Here is an 18,740-nt window from a genome sequence, read left to right as displayed (position 1 = left end):
AGTCAAAATTTTTTTGATCTCAAAATGTCATAAAAAATGTCATAGTATAGTAAGGCGTCAAAATGGGCCAAAAAAAGTCAAAATTTTTTTTGACCTCAAAATGTCATAAAAAATGTCATAGTATAGTAAGGCGTCAAAATGGGCCAAAAAAAGTCAAACATTTATTTGGTGTCAAAATGTCATAAAAAACGTCATAGTATAGTAAGGTGTCAAAATCGGGAAAAAAAAGTCAAAAAGTTTTTTGACCTCAAAATGTCATAAAAAACGTCATAGTATAGTAAGGCATCAAAATCGGGAAAAAAAAGTCCAAATTTTTTTTGACCTCAAAATGTCATAAAAAACGTCATAGTATAGTAAGGCGTCAAAATCTGAGAAAAAAAGTCAAAATTTTTTTGATCTCAAAATGTCATAAAAAATGTCATAGTATAGTAAGGCGTCAAAATGGGCCAAAAAAAGTCCAAATTTTTTTTGACCTCAAAATGTCATAAAAAATGTCATAGTATAGTAAGGCGTCAAAATGGGCCAAAAAAAGTCAAACATTTATTTGGTGTCAAAATGTCATAAAAAACGTCATAGTATAGTAAGGTGTCAAAATCGGGAAAAAAAAGTCAAAAAGTTTTTTGACCTCAAAATGTCATAAAAAACGTCATAGTATAGTAAGGCATCAAAATCGGGAAAAAAAAGTCAAAATTTTTTTTGACCTCAAAATGTCATAAAAAACGTCATAGTATAGTAAGGCGTCAAAATCTGAGAAAAAAAGTCAAATTTTTTTTTGACCTCAAAATGTCATAAAAAACGTCATAGTATAGTAAGGCGTCAAAATCAGGAAAAAAAAGTCAAAAATTTTTTTGACCTCAAAATGTCATAAAAAACGTCATAGTATAGTAAGGCGTCAAAACCTGACAAAAAAAGTCAAATTTTTTTTTGACCTCAAAATGTCATAAAAAACGTCATAGTATAGTAAGGCGTCAAAATCTGACAAAAAAAGTCAAAAATTTTTTTGACCTCAAAATGTCATAAAAAACGTCATAGTATAGTAAGGCGTCAAAATCTGACAAAAAAAAGTCAAATTTTTTTTTGACCTCAAAATGTCATAAAAAATGTCATAGTATAGAAAGGCGCCAAAATCTGCCAAAAAAAGTCAAAATTTTTTTTGACCTCAAAATGTCATAAAAAACTTCATAGTATAGTAAGGCGTCAAAATAAGGAAAAAAAAGTCAAAATTTTTTTTTACCTCAAAATGTCATAAAAAACTTCATAGTATAGTAAGGCGTCCAAATCTGACAAAAAAAGTCAAAATTTTTTTGACCTCAAAATGTCATAAAAAATGTCATAGTATAGTAAGGCGTCAAAATGGGCCAAAAAAAGTCAAACATTTATTTGGTGTCAAAATGTCATAAAAAACGTCAAAGTATAGTAAGGCGTCAAAATCGGCCACAAGAAGTCAAAATTTTTTTGACCTCAAAATGTCATAAAAAAACGTCATAGTATAGTAAGACGTCAAAATATGCTAAAAAACGTCATAGTATCGTAAGGATTCACAATACGCCAAAAAAAACTTATACTGTAGTATGGCCTCAAAATGTGCCAAAAAACATCAAAGTATAGTAGGGCTTTAAAATAGGCAAAAAAAGTCATACTTTAGTATGGCCTCAAAATATGCCAAAAAACCTCATAGTATAGTAATGCTTCAAAACATGCAAAAAAAGTGATATTTTAGTATTTCCTCAAAATGTTACTTAATCAACAAAACAATTTGAAGAGCCGCTTGGGAGCCGAAAAAGCTGGCTCTTTTTAGTAAGCCGAGCCAAAATAGCCGGTTCTCTAAGAGCCAGAATTCCCATCACTAGTAAATATGTTTTTTTAGGCTGTAAAGTTGGCTATTTTAACATGGGGGTCAATGGAGAATTGCTTACTTGTGGAGCCATCCCCCAGTGGCAGCCGAGGAAATGCACCTTTTTGAACGTGGAAGTGATCCTCACTTCTGAAACCTACAACTTCCCCCTTGGTGGAGTCATTTCAGCGGACAACATTAAAGCACAGACATGGTTCATGGATCGGAAATCTCTGCAAAAACAAAGTGAAGATATTAAGCATTAAAAAAAAAGTTCGCACACAAATGATCAGTGACAATACAAAACGACTCGTACACAACACTATTGGCTATAACTTTTAATTGTGACACAACACTGAAAAAAATCAAGTAAGTCCAGTTGTTCTGTAGTGCTTAGTGTGCAACATTCATTGTTATTGTCCTTGAAGAGTCATGAGAACTTGGTTAATACAAAATACAACAAAGCCATAGTTTCACTTGTATGCAGGCGGATTAATCCATTATTACTGTTAAAATAAAATGAACAAAGGATGAGGGAAAAAAAATCATAGTTCATTCACATTCAAACAAAGTAGTAATCTGACATTTTTGCTTTACCTTTCATTTATTCCTATCACCATCTCAAAGTCTGAACTGAGAAAAATTCCAAAAGAAATTCCCAATCAAGTCCTCCAATGTCAAACTTATTTCTGTTTGGCAACAATGCAGTACCAATATTACCATCACAGATATGTGTAATAGAAATACAGGTCCTGCATAATAAACTGAGCTATAAGGAAAAAAATAATATCTTAACATCCTCTTCCAATTACACATTTTTGACTCGACGTTTAGCATAAATAGGTGCATGCTTCATCCTTGTAGGCAGTGTGTATCAAACCAATAAGCAAAGAGATAATGCCTGACTTCAGCTGCAAATGTGAGAACATCCTCCAGTTGTGCAAAACATACAGTGTAACTGAGTGACAATTCCTGGACAAGCACTACAAATAAAAAGCAAAAACAAAAAAAAAACCTTTACACCCTGACTAGAGTTGCTCTTGGCCTGCAAATGTGAAAAGAAAAAGTAGAATTGATGTAAACATAAAAGATGAATGTTTAATTAATGCTGAGTACATGATGTATGGGCTGTACCTGAACAGTAAATGCCTTAAGTGAGCAGGACTAGTCTCACACAGCGTGACTCACGCTCACTTGTTTCAGATTTCTAGTCAATTCTCCACTGTCTAACCATAATTTGTGTTCAGAAATACAATGCTCAAACACCTCTCATTAACGCTGATGTGTATTTCAAAATATGCAGCAATATAAAACAAAAAAAGTGTTTTTAAAAAGATTAGTTCTTACAGCAATGACACCTGAAAATTACACACCAGAATTAAAAATGACACCCCTGAAAAGCTGTTGTACCAATGGAGAAAAGCAAAGCACTACAGACTTCGTAAAATGTTTTGTTTTTTCAGCACCAATTTTTTTTTTGTTTAATTTAAAACAAGCTCACTGATAAACGATGTCGCAACATCAAAAAATAAAAATTAAAAAAAGGGAAAAAGTCCCACATAAGTAAATAGGATAGTTTTGGATCACAATTTGTAATAATGATATTGTATTTCAAAATTAATAACCTCAATCTCACTGGCCACTGCTCAAAAAATTTAAGGTGATGTCGCAAACAGCACATTTGCATGGAGATGATTTCCAGCTTAGCATTAACACAGACCAACTGTGCAAAACAATTCAGACATCTAAAGTTAACCAAATTATTTTTTAAGTATTGGAAGAGTTCCTGACAAACCTCTGTTCACAAGGGAAATAAAAAACATGCTACATAACCAACGTGATGAATAACAGTCAAACTTTGTGTGCTGCGTTTAAGACAACAGTGAGTAGGATCGCATCATAGAACAAATAATTCTTTGCAGTTGTTTTAAACTCTTTGTAGAGCCAGATAGTGGGATTTTAGCAGATTTATCAGTCAGTCACAGTTAAGTATTGGAAACGCATCAGCCACTATTTGGTTTGCCAAAATACAATCCAGCCATCGACTGATCTAAAACAGATTAAAACAAATCCCAAGAATTGTTTGCATATTTTCCTGGACCCAGTTAAACAGATTTTAAACCATCCCCAAACAGACTAACATGATTATTTAATGACATCGGAGCACTGCAGTAGCATATCTGACTTTGAAAACCGACAGCAGTTAAAAATGAATACTGAACAGGTTAGAGGCTGAACACAGTGTCTGCAGATTCTCCATATATGTCACTGGACAATGTGAGGTAGAGGATCACACAAGCAGACAGACAGACTGACAGAGTTGCCAGACATGGGGCACGGGTTTGGTGGTGGTTGTATTTGTGAGAGGGAAAAAAGACGATGTTCACACTTCCCCAAAATTGGTGTGGCCCGTCTCCTTGGCATGCTCACGAGCTTCCTTTTGTCCCACCAGGCCCGTCTGGCACACCATGCAACGCAATGCAAAGCGGTTTACGTCCGTGAACTGCCGCTTGCGGCGAGCCTCGTCTGCCAGCTCGAGGGCCTGGGCCAGGATTACGTCGTCTGTAGTGGAGAAGATAGTCTGGGGTGGGGCGTCAGAGCCGGGGGTTTCTTTCTGCAGCGGGTCGTAGTGGATACCGTCGTAAATGAGCAGCACACGTTTGTGGTAGCCAGCATCCTCCCCAAAACGATCCACTCGGACTGTCTGAGTGTCCACCACGCAGATCTCGCACTGGTAAAACTTGGACAGGATGGACACCTCGATGGCTCCTCCCCAGGTGTCGTCGCGTCTTATCCAGGCGCAGTACTCCTCGTTGGTCTTTCCCAGCACGGCCTCACAGTAAGCTGCAGGGTCACTCGACACAATCTGGGCGATGAGGCCTCGCATCTCAGGAGCACAAGTGGGGTCATATACACCACCCTCCACAACATAATACACACTGGTGAAGAGGCAGGAGTTGTCAGCCGGGACCACTCGACGTGCCAGCACGGGTGAGGCTTCCCGGCGTGGTGCTTTAGTCACAGTGGGGTGATCCTGAGGCTTTGGCTTGTTTTTTTCTTCCTCAACAATGAGTGTGTCTCCTGCAAAGGATGAAAAACATTAATCTTGTTTATTTTTTGCACATATTAGAAAAGTTTCAAAAAAGGTGTATATACAGGAGTTGAGTTAAAGGGTCAGTTCACCTAATAAAAAAAAGAATGGTTTGCCGAGGTTTGGAGATTTCCATCTCTGATATTTCTGCTACCACTTCAATACAATGAAGGCTGTCCTTGTTCCTCTGGATAATCCACAAAACACTGTCCAGAGTTGTCATAAAGATGGTTTCTTCTTAAATATACTTAAATGTTAATTAACTTCTATTTATGTCTTGAAAAAAGGGTTCAAAAATATAATAAAATAATCATATCAACAATAAATGGTGTGAATTTGCTTCTCGTTATCTGTATATTTTTGATGTCTGACAATGTACCTGATTTGATGGGGTAATCCTTGAGGTGAGCTTTTCCGTTTCGAAGATCAAGGCTGGAGGGTGGGTAACCAACCATAATTTTCTGCACATCACAGGGGATACCAGTCAGCTCCTCCACCTTACTCTTCAGCTCTTCGACACAGGACTGATGAGTCAAGCCCTGCATTATGTGGCTCCCATTTTTGGTCTTGCAGCGAAGCCTCAACATCCTACCTGCAAAAATACGTGACAACAAATCTGAATTTAACTCAAATCTGCACTACACTACAAGTGATTGGTATAAACATTACTGATGCATCAGGGCATTTGCTGATAAGAGACTGGCATAGACATCAAAAGGACATTTACTATACATCCAAATCAAAGTTTCTAATGTTTTTTTTTTCTTAATATAAAATCACAACTGGAATATATATATATATATATATATATATATAAAGAATAAAAAGGCCTGTCAATGAATTACATTTTGTAAACAGAATGAATTTTTATATTTTGAAATTAAATCTAATTAATAACAAACTAATGCTGCTGTTTAACAGCGTATATGAGCTGCATGGAAGGCACACCAATTAATGCTCGATTCAAGGCAGCACAAAGTGAAGAAGGTCTGTGCATTTGCTGTAAGTAAGCAGTTTTCTCCTTGTGACATAAACTCAATGTGACATTTGTGACATAACAGAAAAAGTTCTCCAATTTTCTAATTCACTAATGGCTACAGAAAGTCAGACAACTGGTTGGTGTTAGTCCAAAAGTAAACAAGTATCATTTTACGTTTCTGTAGATTCTCACATATTTAACCCAGATGAGGAGTTTATTTGACAAAGGCTTCCAGCAAACATCTTTTAAAAAGGTAGGGCTCCTTCCTTGAACAGCAGCAAAAAGACAACAAAACCTAGCTAAAGCTCATATTGTCTAATAAAACAATCATGCAATAAACCCTCCTGCCTTAAGGTTATAAGGTTCAGTTTGTGTTGAAAATATTTCAGAGGGGTGTTGAATTGTTCTGCCTTATATGGAGGAGACTAAACATTTACATTTTTAAATCACTGTCTCCAGCTGTTGCAACAGCAGGAAGGAGAGAAATGTCAAATGGATCCTTTAAATGAGAAACGTAGTAAAGTGATTAACGACCTCCCACGTTTCATTTAAGTTTAATTTATCAATGAGATAAAATAGTATCGTAACTCATCAGTGCGAAAGGTTGAAATGTACAATTATGTTTAAGACACAAACTGGGGCTTGAGAAGGGCCAGACGCCTAGAAGAACTACTCAGCATGAAATTAAAGTCAGGCATAAGTCCCTTCTCCGAGTCATAACCTTATATCTGGAATTTTAAAAGTCGAGAGGCTCCTTATGCATACTAATCTTAGTCGTACACCACTGAGTGGTTTTAACGGCTCTGAATCACTTTAACACTTCCAGAAAACGCACGTGTCCTCTCAAATATTGCCTGTTCGTGCTGGTAATGAGATTGACTTTATTCACACGTTGTTGTTTTGTTTATTTACGGTTATCTAGCTCGGAACTTAGCTGCTTTATCATATAGCGATAAGGTACATTCACTTGCATCGGCTAATTGTATCTGTTAGCCAGTTGCACAGTAAGCATCGGGTTCGTTATATCATAATACTGCTTTCTAAATGGAGATGGTGTAACAATTAAACTGCTGATGGACAGCGGCAATAGAGAAAAACGCCTGACAGCGATATTGCTTTGTTTTATTTTCTTTGTTCTGGCAGTTAACTCAGCAATAAGACACTGATAGCGCGCTAAGCTAAGAGCTCTTAGCCAAGCAAGAAAGAAACAAAATTTCTTAGAGGCACTTGTCATTTAACTCGACAAATAATCAGAACATGAATGACATGATTCTGAAACTGCATGAAAGAAACGTAGTTGGCCGGACTTGGACACAAATGAACGTTAACGTTACGGGCAGCTAACTGTAGCATCTATCATTTGCTAGCCTTAGCATGCTAGCCTGACCATCAACTTGGCGTTAACTGGACATTTCTTCCAAGCGTTTCGCATCCGAATACACTTTGCTACAATCTGTTATTTGTCAAACGACAAATCTCTACACGGCCGAGTACATTAAATGATATGACAGTGGGTTAAGTTGTTTTGTTTGCTCACCTGCCGTAGACTGCAGCCCTGCCTCAAACAATAAACATCCAGTGAGACCCCTGATGTGTGGAACGTCACTCTACGTCGTTGTGACGCCACGACGCTGCTCCCTTGTACCTTAAATTTTCTAATAGACACAACCCCGTTGTCGAGCTACAGTAGTATTTACAGTATGCGTGCACGGTTTGTGCGACAAATAAGCACAACCTGTTTTTAGACGAGCACAGATTCGGCTCCTCTGTCCCTCCTTTGTTTGTTATGTCTGCCAAACACACTGTTAATACTTTACATCGTTTAATTGCCAGGATTTTTCTAAAGCATTCAACTGATAATGATCCTGAAATACGTAGCTTGTATCTGAACAGTCCTGCTCAGTAGACATTTACTTAACTGGGTCAGATTAGGAGAACATCTCACAGTCTTGTTTTAGGTTATGTTGCATTTGTTTGGGGATTGAAGTGTACTCTGCTGTTTCCGCAAAGTTACAACAAATTAGGTCTTTGTGATCAGTGGTGGAAGAAGTACTCAGATCTTTTTCTTTGGTAAAAGTACAGTTTCAAAAATAGTCCATTACAAAAGTTCTACTTTCTAAATTTCACATACGTAAAAGTATCAGCAGAAAGGGCTTGTTCTGCAGTAAAATGCTTCCTGTGACTGATTCTATTTGGCATTATTTTATTGTTAATTCTGATGCATCAGTGTGTAAGCAGCATGTAGCTAAGTGGTGCTATGAAGATCCCCCCATTTCATTTGATTCTTTAATAATTTTGAGATTGTGCATTTAACAAGGGACAGTCAAATGAAGATCACGAACAAATAATAGATTCGGATCATTTGGAAGATGTTCTGCAAAACTCATCACTTCAAAGCTCACTTTTATTGTTTGCTGAAAAGGCACAAGTAGGCTGCTTTGAGCAAGAACTTGTCAACAACCAAAATTACACAGTCATAGAAATTAAACTTGCACTACTGCCCATTATTAAAAATGGATGTTAAGGAGAATTTAAGGAGAAAACATACATTTGCACGAAGTAGTTAAAACGAATTCTTGGCCAATATGTCTGTGAATGTTCTCATTCATCCAGGTCATAGTTCTCTCTTTGAAAATTGAATCGAAGGCAACTGGACATATGTTTGTCTGGGGAGACGTTTCGCCTCTTATCCAAGGGGCTTCATCAGTTCATACGCATCGGTCTATCTAGGTCAGACTAGTGCGGACTAGATAGACCGATGCGTATGAACTGATGAAGCCCCTTGGATAAGAGGCGAAACGTCTCCCCAGACAAACATATGTCCAGTTGCCTTCGAAGGCAAAGAGAGATTCTTGGCCAAGAACACAAGTATCAAGAAATAGCTAATGTACTTTCAACATGTTTTTGTTGCACAAAATCCGTTGCTAGAATACAGCGACATGTGGATTAACAGATGAACATTTACAATCTAGTGTTCACTGTTAAAGATAATACCAGCTAAATGCATTGCTTTGTGAATGGCAACTTGTGACAGAAAGGTACATTTGCTTAACTACTGCTGGTGTACAGTATGTCCAGAAATGTGGTGGATTTTCTAACAACACATAAAAATGTTTCCATTACAGAGGGATGAAACTCAGTACTGTATTTTAATCTCCTTCAGAACCCGATGAGTACACTCTCTCAAATACATAACATACGACATAACAGATGATGGTTTAGGAATATATCTGATAAGAATCACAACTACAGATTATCTGTAAATGGTAGATGAGTGGATTGTATTAGAAAAATATTTTTACAGCATCTACTTTATAACATATTCTGGTTGCAACACTGAAAATTGATTTTCATCATAATAATGCATAACTTGTTCTTTTTACATTCAGAGGCATACAGAGGAGCTAATTCTATCAGCATGTTTGATGTTCAGTAAGGCATTGTATTATTTGAACAATGATTTTAAGTTGCCAGTTTTGTGTGTTCAGATAGCTGATTGATTTCTTTTAGTGCACATGCAGAAGAATTTATGACACTAATGATAAGGCTTCCAGTTCAAAGCCTTTACATGCAGAGTAGAGACAAACAGGAGGTTGAGATAAATCAGAACAAAAATGAACTCGTGTCCAGGTGGCCTCATTTTCAAAACAAAGTGTTCTTTGACTTCGTCTTTCACTTACCCTCACCATGATTTCCAAAAATGTGGTTTAAAAAAAAAAAAAAATTGCAAACATTTCCTTCTTTCATTTGATTGACGATTGAACCCAAAACTTCTGCCGACATTGTGACATGAAGAAAGAGGCTTTTGTCTTCACTCAGAAGCGGACACAGCCACCAGTTTCTTCGGGGCTGTCAAAGTCGATTCCTTCGCACAGGGACTCCTTCAAGAAAAAGAAAATGTCACTGACATTCACAAATTAATGCCTTACAGCAGCAAATCCTATTCGAGGAGACTAATAGCTTCCCAGGCAGCCCAGGAGTCTTAAGTTCCTATTTGAAAAATTAGGTCATTATGTGAAGTGTGGAAAAATGGCCACAATGCTGGAGACTTTTCTTTGGCACACCCTCAAGACGTGATTAATTGTTAATGACTTTCTGATCCTAAGTATGATTGGCTCCAAATCATAATCGTGTACACTTCACTTTAATCAATACTGAAACGCCCTTGAATCACTATAATTTAATGCGTGTACAGTGTAGCCCTTATTTTAGGATTTTAAAATATATCTAGTTTCTAACAAACACTATCATCAAAGAGTTTTATTGATGTCGCTCTCACTGTTGCAGCCATTTATTAAAATACCAGAGAATCTGTGTGTGATAGTGTCCGTGATAAGGCCGCTGAGATGAAACAAAGGCGATAGCAGCTTTCACTGTGCAAAGGTGATGGAAGGTTAGAGATACCCAAGGACAGAAAACCATAAAAAAATACAAAACTGTGATAACATATATTGACATGGGTTAACAATACATGAGTTGAATAGTGGGAAAGAAAATGAAGGGTTGGCTACATGAACCAAGTCACCAAGTCTCAGAATACTCACAGACAACTGCTTCCTATCCGGGGCTGTAAGACACGGTTGGAGAAAGTGGAGAAAGAGAGAGATAGATAGAAATGTGGAGATGGGCTGAAGCACTGTACCCACAAGGCAACGCCAACAAATACATAACACATACAAATATGAATATGCATTTTTAAATTTCAACACTTTTTCTAGGTTTCAAATATTATTTATGTTATATTGATTTTCTCAAATTGCCCTTAAATAAAAAAACCCTTAAATAGGTTTCAGTATTAAAAAAAATAAACCTTCGCTATAGAAGTTTATGTATAGCTAATATGTTTACTATGTACAGTATATTCTGATCACCTGTCACAAAATAGTACAGGATGTCTTTGATGTTTGTGTGTCTTCTAGACCCCATAATTATCTGACAAGGCGAACTCATAGGGAGCTTTCCTCGGCAAATAAGAGACATGCTGTTCTGCATATTCAAGCTGGAGACAGCCCTGTGGTGAAGCAGAGGTCATGCAAGACAAACAATTGACAGCCACAACATTTAAAGAAGAGAGCAACCTGTTCAAGACCCAAAACATGCCCTGAGAGAGAAAGACAGATGGAGATGGGCTCCATGTACGTCACTTTCAACATAGACACTAAACCATCGAGAGGATCCACAACTGAGGCGAGGGAATGCCAAACACAGAGGCACAACTGTGGTGGGAGGTGACTGATTACAGCTGACGGTGACTAATTTAAAGGGGGGAGCCTGTAACTCTTCACTAACTTGGCTTTGCTGTCCCTCTGGCATCAGAGCTGATGGGGTGGGGGCGAGCGGTAGCCAAGGCTGGTTGCCCGCACTGTAGAGCCTGGGACGCTTGACCTGGTCGTGACTGGACAAGGGAGTGTAACTATTCCGCCGATGTATGAGAGCAGAGTCCCTCGGGATTTTACCCTGGTAGGAGATGAAATACCGCAGGTGTTAAGGAAAAAAGTGATCTGGGAACACACAACACCAGGGAACACCTGACCAGACACAGCAGAGCAAACTAGCCGTCCTCTCCACACTGATTCACAGCAACAGGCGACAAAACTGAAGCCACTTTAAATGACAGAATATGCCAAGCACAACCCTGATCAAACAGACATGTTCTTCAATTAAGAAAGGAAACCTTTTAAAAGACAAAATTCCAAAGTGGGATCGACTATTCGATCGACTCTGTATTCTTAATCTCTGAGCGTAATATCAGAATGCAACCAGAGCAATGGAAATGATTCGATCAGCCAAGCGAGGCAACATGATCAGCCATGGCTTCAATCAAGGTAAAATATTAACAAATTAACAGCTTGTCTCACATTCATTAGCTCACAGGTCAAGACAGGCTGATTAAATAGGGATAAAGATAAAAGGGGACATAGCAAAACAGGGATAAAAAGGAGGGAAGTCAAAGATGCAAGGCCTCACATACAGGGGGTGAAGTGTGATTGCATCGCAATAGCATTGAACTAGTGGACACAACAAACAAGAATCCATTAGACTTTGGATTAGATGTGGTTTGTTGATTAGTTTTGAATAATTTCTGTGTAACTAAACAACGCACAAATATTTTGCACATACGGTAACATTTGTGGCTTTAATTCAACAAAGCTGGATGCATATTTATATGCAACAACGTGACATTTCAGCTTGATTCAGAGCAACTTACAAGAGGCCGGTCTCGATGTGTGTTTACCGCCTCCACGTTAAGATAAAACATTTCCACTTTGCAACCTGGAAGACACGAGACAGAATACATTTCAAATCATTTCAAACAAATCAACTAACGGGCAAAGATCAGTCATGGTGGAAACTCAAGCTTCATCTGACATGAGGACCTACCATATGCAACAGGGGTAAGTTTGAGCACTGTGTGGAGCGGACATTTCATGTATGGTAGATCTTCTGTGGATAACGAAAAAGCCACAAACCACATGTCACTATCTGGTCATAACCTTGAGCTGTGTGTGTCTTGTGTTTTTATACCTGCACTCTTGTCCAGGAAGTAAGCTAGCAAACAGCGCATCACGGCCTGGTGGCAGATGACCAACACGTTGCCCTGTCTCTCTAACTCCATGATAACTGGCTCCAATCGCTGAACAAGATCCTGGTAGGACTATTGAGCCAAAGAAGACAAGTTTAATCTAAATGTTTAAAAACACAGGAAGGTAAAAGGAAAAAGAGGACAGAGAAAGTTGAACATGGAATGAAATGGATCCTCTGTTTTAGCATGACTTAATGCCTGATTAAGGAAGAAGTAGCTGTGCAAAACTATGGCATGGAAAGAGTGAGCCAGGTCACCTCTCCTCCTAGGTAGCGATAGTGGTACTTGTCCTGGTCCCTCAAAGCAAACTCCTCTGGGAATGTCTTCTGGATCATCTCATAAGTCATCTCCTCACACACACCCTGGGAGAAAGATAACATTTGTTGTTCATCAGGGCAAAAGTAGTAAAAACAAATGATTACGTCCTTGACTGATGCCTGACTAAATAAAGGCTTTTCAAATAACTTCTCTCTTATTATTATCTGTTCAAACTTTGGTTTTCTTCAGGTCGTCTCCTCAGGATGTTGCTTCATGCTTGAAAAGGAACAACTGTTTTTGCAGTTCCTATCTACTTCTACACTGACACATTTCTCCTACATTATGTATTACATGGTTACAGGAAGTCCTGTGTTTCCCCACTAATTTAAGTGTCTCAAACATCATCATCTAAGCATCAAAAGATCTAAAATATAGTTTCTGTCTATCTAAACCAGCGCTCCATAAGGCCGTAATGATTCCTATAATCACAAACTGTGGGAGGTTAGATGACAGGGTACTGACAGCATCGATCTCGTTGAGTATCTTCCACTGTTCATAAGGCACCCCCAGCTCCTCCGCCGTCTGGATGGTCCTTCTCAGCTGGCTCGTCCACACCTTCAGATCTGACAGTTTGTGCTCTTCAATGAAATCTCGCAGGGCGTGGGCGAACTTGGGTATAAGAGAAACAGAGAGAGGTTTCCAGTTATATGTCTGTTCACCATCTTTCCACAATTATTTTATTCAATGGTATTTCTGCTTCATTAGATTAATGTTTCATGGACAGAGACAGGACAACGGGAAATGGTGAGAATTAAATGTGATAAAGGTCACGACTCAGGTGTTCATCATATTGAAGTTCACCTTTTCCCACTGAGCTGTCTCCCTGAGACAGCTCATGTAATTGGGTTTTTCAGAGGACACTGACTCTGCAGTTCATTAAATGAGGATTATGAGAGAGAAGCGGCAATCGCACCTGTTTCCCTCGAGGAGAAAGTTCTGAGTCTCCTCCGATGCGGCCTTCAACGTTGTGGTTGCTCTCCCCGTGCCGACACAGGTAGATGGAGTGAGAGTGCACGTGGATGTTGATGAGGTAGTAGACAATCTTACTCTGGATGTAGTCCTGCACCCGGTTCACCAGAAAACGTCGGCCCACATTTATCACCTTGATAAAAGACAGGTCCCTGCAGGTGGTAATGAATCATGGAAGTTTGTTTACTGTCACCATCTAGTGTTTATTTTTTGAATTGCAAGGTGTAATTCTCCAAAATGAGAAGACGCAAACTGCTTGGTTAAAAACCTCCTAAAGTTAGATTCACAGGAGCAAGCCAGAAGTATTTTAAACGTAATGTCCTATTTATATAAAGAGAAGCAGTAAGATCTGATCGATTCTTACTTGTCGTAGTTATCAGGATCTAACGGTTGGTAAGTAACCTTGTAGCACTCGATTCGTTTAAGGAAGTCGTCCATCACTCTCTCTCTGTGTCTCTCAGGGTAGTCTGGACTGGAAACTTTCACTTCCTGTTACAGGTATTCAGCACATTCAAACAATGTGAGCGAGCAGCGCAGTTCTTACATAACACTGCAGATAGTGTGAATATTTATAGATTATGGGTTTGACCCAGACGAGAAGTCACAGTCAAACACAAGGTAGGTGACATTAGTTCATACCAGAATATTAGCAGCAATGACCTCTGGGTCGTCACACACTGACTCCACAAAGAACACCTGTTGAAACGAGAGCAACCCAGAGGTTCACATGTGCTAAAGCTTTCTGAAACTGTCCACTGAATCGACACCATGAGACACTATAATCCAGTTCGTAAATCAGAGATTAAAGGTGTCCTGTGGAGATTTCGTGTAAACAGTCTAAAGTAAGATCACATTCGCAAATTCTCACAAAAAAATTGTGTGCATCCTCAACACCCTACAAACATGCAGGGTGCATTTTTATGCGTGTAGGAAACTTCAGCATGAATGCTTAAATATCAGAGTCCAATTTCCACTAAAGCCCTAGAGTCAAAAGATAAAATAATTGCAAAATATATAAAAAAAACCCCACATCAATATAAACAAAATTTTTGGCAGTCTCACCTTAAATCCATTCTCTTTCACAAAGGCTTGAATGAGGTCCCGCCGCTCTCTTGTTGTGTTTGTTGCATCAAAAACCTGATTAAGGGAACACAAAGGGCGGAAAACAAAGAAAATAGTCCTCATGTATTATAATGTGGGGTGTTCCTATGATAAAATATTTGTAGGGCAGTTTAGGATTAAGACTGTCCTGATGCCAGATGTGTTTCTGTTCTAAATACTTCAAAGCCTTTGGAAATGAGCCAACATAGAGACACAGGCAGAGAGACAGATGGACAGAAAGGCAGCGAGTACTCACCGCGATCTGACCTCCCTCCTCCGTCAGGTACGCCTTCACATCCTGCAGCGCTACCAGAGCACACTGCCTGCAGGAAGGAGAGCCTCGGTGTGAAACTCTCACTCACCAAAATGGACATTACATCACTGGTATTATATTGTAGGTATAATGTACAACAAAAATAGATTCTCAGTGCTTTTGAAGTGTTTAATTAGTGGTTGCTCCTGCCTTTACTCAGTGACTCGACTGGCAATCTAAAAAAGATTCATGTCTGATTTCTGAAAAATAAAAAATCCCATCTTCCTATTTAATCCTATCTAGTGGTATTAAACCATGCAGACTGTTTTGTTTTCATGTGCCACCAGCAATATATTTTTCCACAAACTTGGTACATGGGTGGGAATCTCTTAAGTTTACAGAGATTTTACAGAGATTTCCCAAGTTTTCCCAAATCTAGTTCAACATTGTGGGATATTTGTAAAGATAAAGAGATAAATGAGAGGATTGATACGACTCAGTTAATTAGTGTAGTTAACTCTGCTGTTAATTAGTGGGCAGACAGGTGATGGGCTGCTGACAGTAGCTTCATATTTTGCATACATTAAAGTCTTCAGTCTTCTCATTTCACTAATAAGAACATTTCACAAAATGTCAAGATATTCCTTTAACCCCACCTGGATGATACATCAAAGAGCAAAAAGACAAACGCTCCGAATTATTTACAGCAGCTCTTTGATGCAGGTTGGATGCCAATGCAACACCCTGGAGGGCCTGTGTCGGCTTCAGAGTGACAGCGGCAGCAGCTTGTTTAATATCTAGGTCAGAATTCAGCACTGGGGTGCTGTCAAGAGCCTGTCACATTTTCATGATAGCCATGCACAGCAAACCCCACTTCAGTTGTTACCACCAGATAAGACCATGGGGGAAAGAGACACATATGTTCTTTACTCCTCTATTTGGAGACATTAACAGTGATTTTCAGTTTATCTGAGAACAGTCTAATAACCACACAGGATTTAGTGGCCATGCTTTGTCATGTGATGTGTTTGATGTGTTTGTGTACATACGAACACTGCGCTGACCCTGGCTGAATATCAGCTGTTGGCCTAAAAAACAGCTTAGTCACTGATGCAGCAGTGGAGGCTGCAGAATACCAAACAGACTCATGTTGACCGAGAGAAATGTGATACTCAGAGCGCAGAGATGCTACAGCTTCTCCGACCGTGAGACAGGTGATATTTTAATGTCCCATTTAAAGACCGAAGACCGAGAGCACATGATGGGCACATTTGTAAATGTGGAACTTACTTTCTTATTTTCATGGCTTCCTCATTGTCGTGGCGGAAAAACTCGTAGGACTTGTAAGCTCTGACGGCTTCTCTGCGGTACACTCCCAGGTTAAACACTGCAAAATGAACGAGTGACATTTACACTCTGCCCACGCTGCACTTGTGTGAAGTCACAGCTGAGGTCGGTTTCTAAAGCAATTAAAGTATAATAGCTATACTATTATAACTCACCTGATGCTAAATTTAGTCTCCCACTCTGAGATACTCTGACATACAGTACATACATTTAAATGTACATGTGATGGGACGTGAGGTGAGGGGGAGGTTTGCTATGCATAGCAATACAAAGAACAATCACACTATCACTGGAAAGTCAAAAAATATATACTATTCACTTGTAATCAAGATCTTAGTGATCTTAATGCACTGATGTCATAATGATAATCCATCAGCAGGTTAATCTGCTTGTGATGGGCCAAATTCAAGATCTACGGTCTTAATACAACAACAAATTCTCCTCCAGATATCTTTAAGGTTATGTGAATGTTCTTTAAATATACTCAGACTTAAGGTGTTGATTTTAAACTGCTAAATATGGACATATAGTTTGTAAACTAAAATATATTGTGCTAAAGAGTTGAATATGGCTCACATGTAGCACAGACAAGTTGAAGACAGGATGGCCATGTCAGCTGTAATTTGAAAAATGAGTGGAGAACTTTTTAAAAATTTAAAGTTGGCACACTGAGAAGGAAAACGGGCTTTTGTCTGATGTCATGTGCTACCTTTGGTTGGTACTCCTATCCAGTTGAGGTAACGTGTTAGCTTCTTTGACATGTAGGTCTTCCCTCTCGCAGGCAGGCCGATCATTACGATCATTGTTGGGGAATTTGTCATGTAGGACGCCCATGCTGCACAGGAGATATTTGTCATGCGCATTAATTAAAGTCGTACGCAGCTCCAAGAAAATAATGTCTGACCCTCAAATGTTGATCACCTGCATTTCAAAAAGCAACAACAAAAAAAAAAGTTATATAAGAAGAAAAAACAGAAGCAGATTTACAGCATCTGGGGACGTTAGGCTGTATTTCAAAAGAACTGAAACAACAAACTTAATATGATAACTAGGCCATGTGTGTACTGGACAAAAATAATTATGTCTCCTTAGACACAAATATCGTCCATGGACTGGGATTGCAAGCAACTGACGAAATTAGTTGAAGTAATGTCCTGGGAGAAAAAAAAAGCCATTTTCTTAAGAACATGTGAAACCACAGAAGGAGTCACAGTATTTTTATATCACTGATGATAATTTATATTCTTGTCTTTCCTACTGAGAATCACTCTCTTGAAGAAGTCTTTTGTGAGCTGAAGCCTAAATGAAGGAGCTTCAGTGTCACAGAGAAGTAATTTAGAAACAATTTGGGAATAGTACCAGGTCTTACGTTACCTGTGCACCTGCAGACTTTTGCAGCAGTCATGCAGAAGAACTTGCTCAAATGTAATTGTGGGAGACTTAGAGTTTACTTACAGCATTTCTTCTCATTTACTCTCAGGTCTGCTTTCTTGGCTTCTGCTGAGTTTGCAGAGCCATTGTCCCTCTGAGCGCTTGACATGTTGAAATCTTGCTTGAGCTCAGTTTGCAATCAGCTCTCTCTCAGCGGGGCATTGTCCAGGCTGGTCTGCAAACAGAGGAATCAGGCACACATGTAATGTTCCTGTCTCCATCCGTGCCTCTCTGACACATCAGAGCAGAATTTCGCACACAAAACTATAGCTTTTTAAAAAAACAAAACAATGTGTTATGGTGATGGCTTTATGTCTCCCTGGCAATAACCGACTGCTTCTCTCAAAATCAGAGAAGCAAAGGATGGTGAGAAAAGGCGCTGCCACATCATCTGTTAAAGAAAAAAAAAAATCCACTTGGCTAAAAGGACTGTGTTTAAAAAAACCTCATCCGACCAAGGGATGATTTTCAATCCAACTGGGGTGACAGAGTTCATGCGGCACTAAAAACGACATGAAAATGTGTAATATAATACACATCAAAAACAATCCACACAAGAAGCGTTTCTAACAGCATCATGTTCAGTGTTTATATTTATTTATTTACCTGCTCGATATGCAAATATGATGAGTCCCGCCAGCCAGAAACGCCTGTGGGGACGCCGTCGAACGCTGTCGGTACAGGGATCTCCGGATCTGCCTCTGCCGGACCGAGAAACTGCGTCCGCCACTGCGGCCGGAGGAGCCAGTCTTGTCGGCCTGTCCTTGGTGTGGAGGTGCCTCCTCGGCCGGCTGGTGTCCTTCCAAGCTGGAGGTGTGCCTCTGCGTCATTTTT

The 18,740-nt window shown here is 39.1% G+C and overlaps 2 protein-coding genes across 5 annotated transcripts; both read right to left on the bottom strand.

Moving 5' to 3' along the window:
- Positions 1-2,157: 2,157 nt before the first annotated feature.
- On the bottom strand, positions 2,158-7,487 carry yod1 (YOD1 deubiquitinase). Of its 2 annotated transcripts, none has more exons than XM_041035049.1 (3): positions 7,442-7,487; positions 5,305-5,517; positions 2,158-4,915 (listed from the first exon to the last, which is right to left on the bottom strand). In XM_041035049.1, exons 2-3 carry the CDS (start codon positions 5,510-5,512, stop codon positions 4,218-4,220), a joined length of 906 nt encoding a protein of 301 aa, XP_040890983.1. In that variant the 5' UTR covers positions 5,513-5,517; positions 7,442-7,487; the 3' UTR covers positions 2,158-4,217. The 2 variants fall into 2 exon arrangements, with proteins under 2 accessions (XP_040890983.1, XP_040890984.1); XM_041035050.1 differs by having other exon boundaries at positions 5,305-5,513; positions 7,442-7,480.
- A 1,255-nt stretch (positions 7,488-8,742) lies between these two features.
- On the bottom strand, positions 8,743-18,631 carry pfkfb2b (6-phosphofructo-2-kinase/fructose-2,6-biphosphatase 2b). Of its 3 annotated transcripts, XM_041033717.1 has the most exons (17): positions 18,513-18,631; positions 17,931-18,081; positions 17,185-17,310; positions 16,419-16,515; positions 15,132-15,198; positions 14,837-14,911; positions 14,414-14,470; positions 14,139-14,263; positions 13,719-13,926; positions 13,268-13,414; positions 12,745-12,849; positions 12,430-12,559; positions 12,286-12,348; positions 12,113-12,177; positions 11,194-11,361; positions 10,449-10,540; positions 8,743-9,785 (listed from the first exon to the last, which is right to left on the bottom strand). In XM_041033717.1, exons 2-17 carry the CDS (start codon positions 18,013-18,015, stop codon positions 9,716-9,718), a joined length of 1,680 nt encoding a protein of 559 aa, XP_040889651.1. In that variant the 5' UTR covers positions 18,016-18,081; positions 18,513-18,631; the 3' UTR covers positions 8,743-9,715. The 3 variants fall into 3 exon arrangements, with proteins under 3 accessions (XP_040889651.1, XP_040889650.1, XP_040889649.1); XM_041033716.1 differs by lacking the exon at positions 10,449-10,540; XM_041033715.1 differs by lacking the exons at positions 8,743-9,785; positions 10,449-10,540 and having other exon boundaries at positions 10,982-11,361.
- Between the last annotated feature and the right edge of the window lie 109 nt (positions 18,632-18,740).

The sequence above is a fragment of the Toxotes jaculatrix genome, chromosome 3 (assembly GCF_017976425.1).
Source record: "Toxotes jaculatrix isolate fToxJac2 chromosome 3, fToxJac2.pri, whole genome shotgun sequence".
NCBI classification, from domain to species: Eukaryota; Metazoa; Chordata; class Actinopteri; family Toxotidae; genus Toxotes; species Toxotes jaculatrix.
The sequence above is the reverse complement of the archived record's forward strand: the minus strand, read 5'-3'. Positions and strand labels throughout refer to the sequence as shown.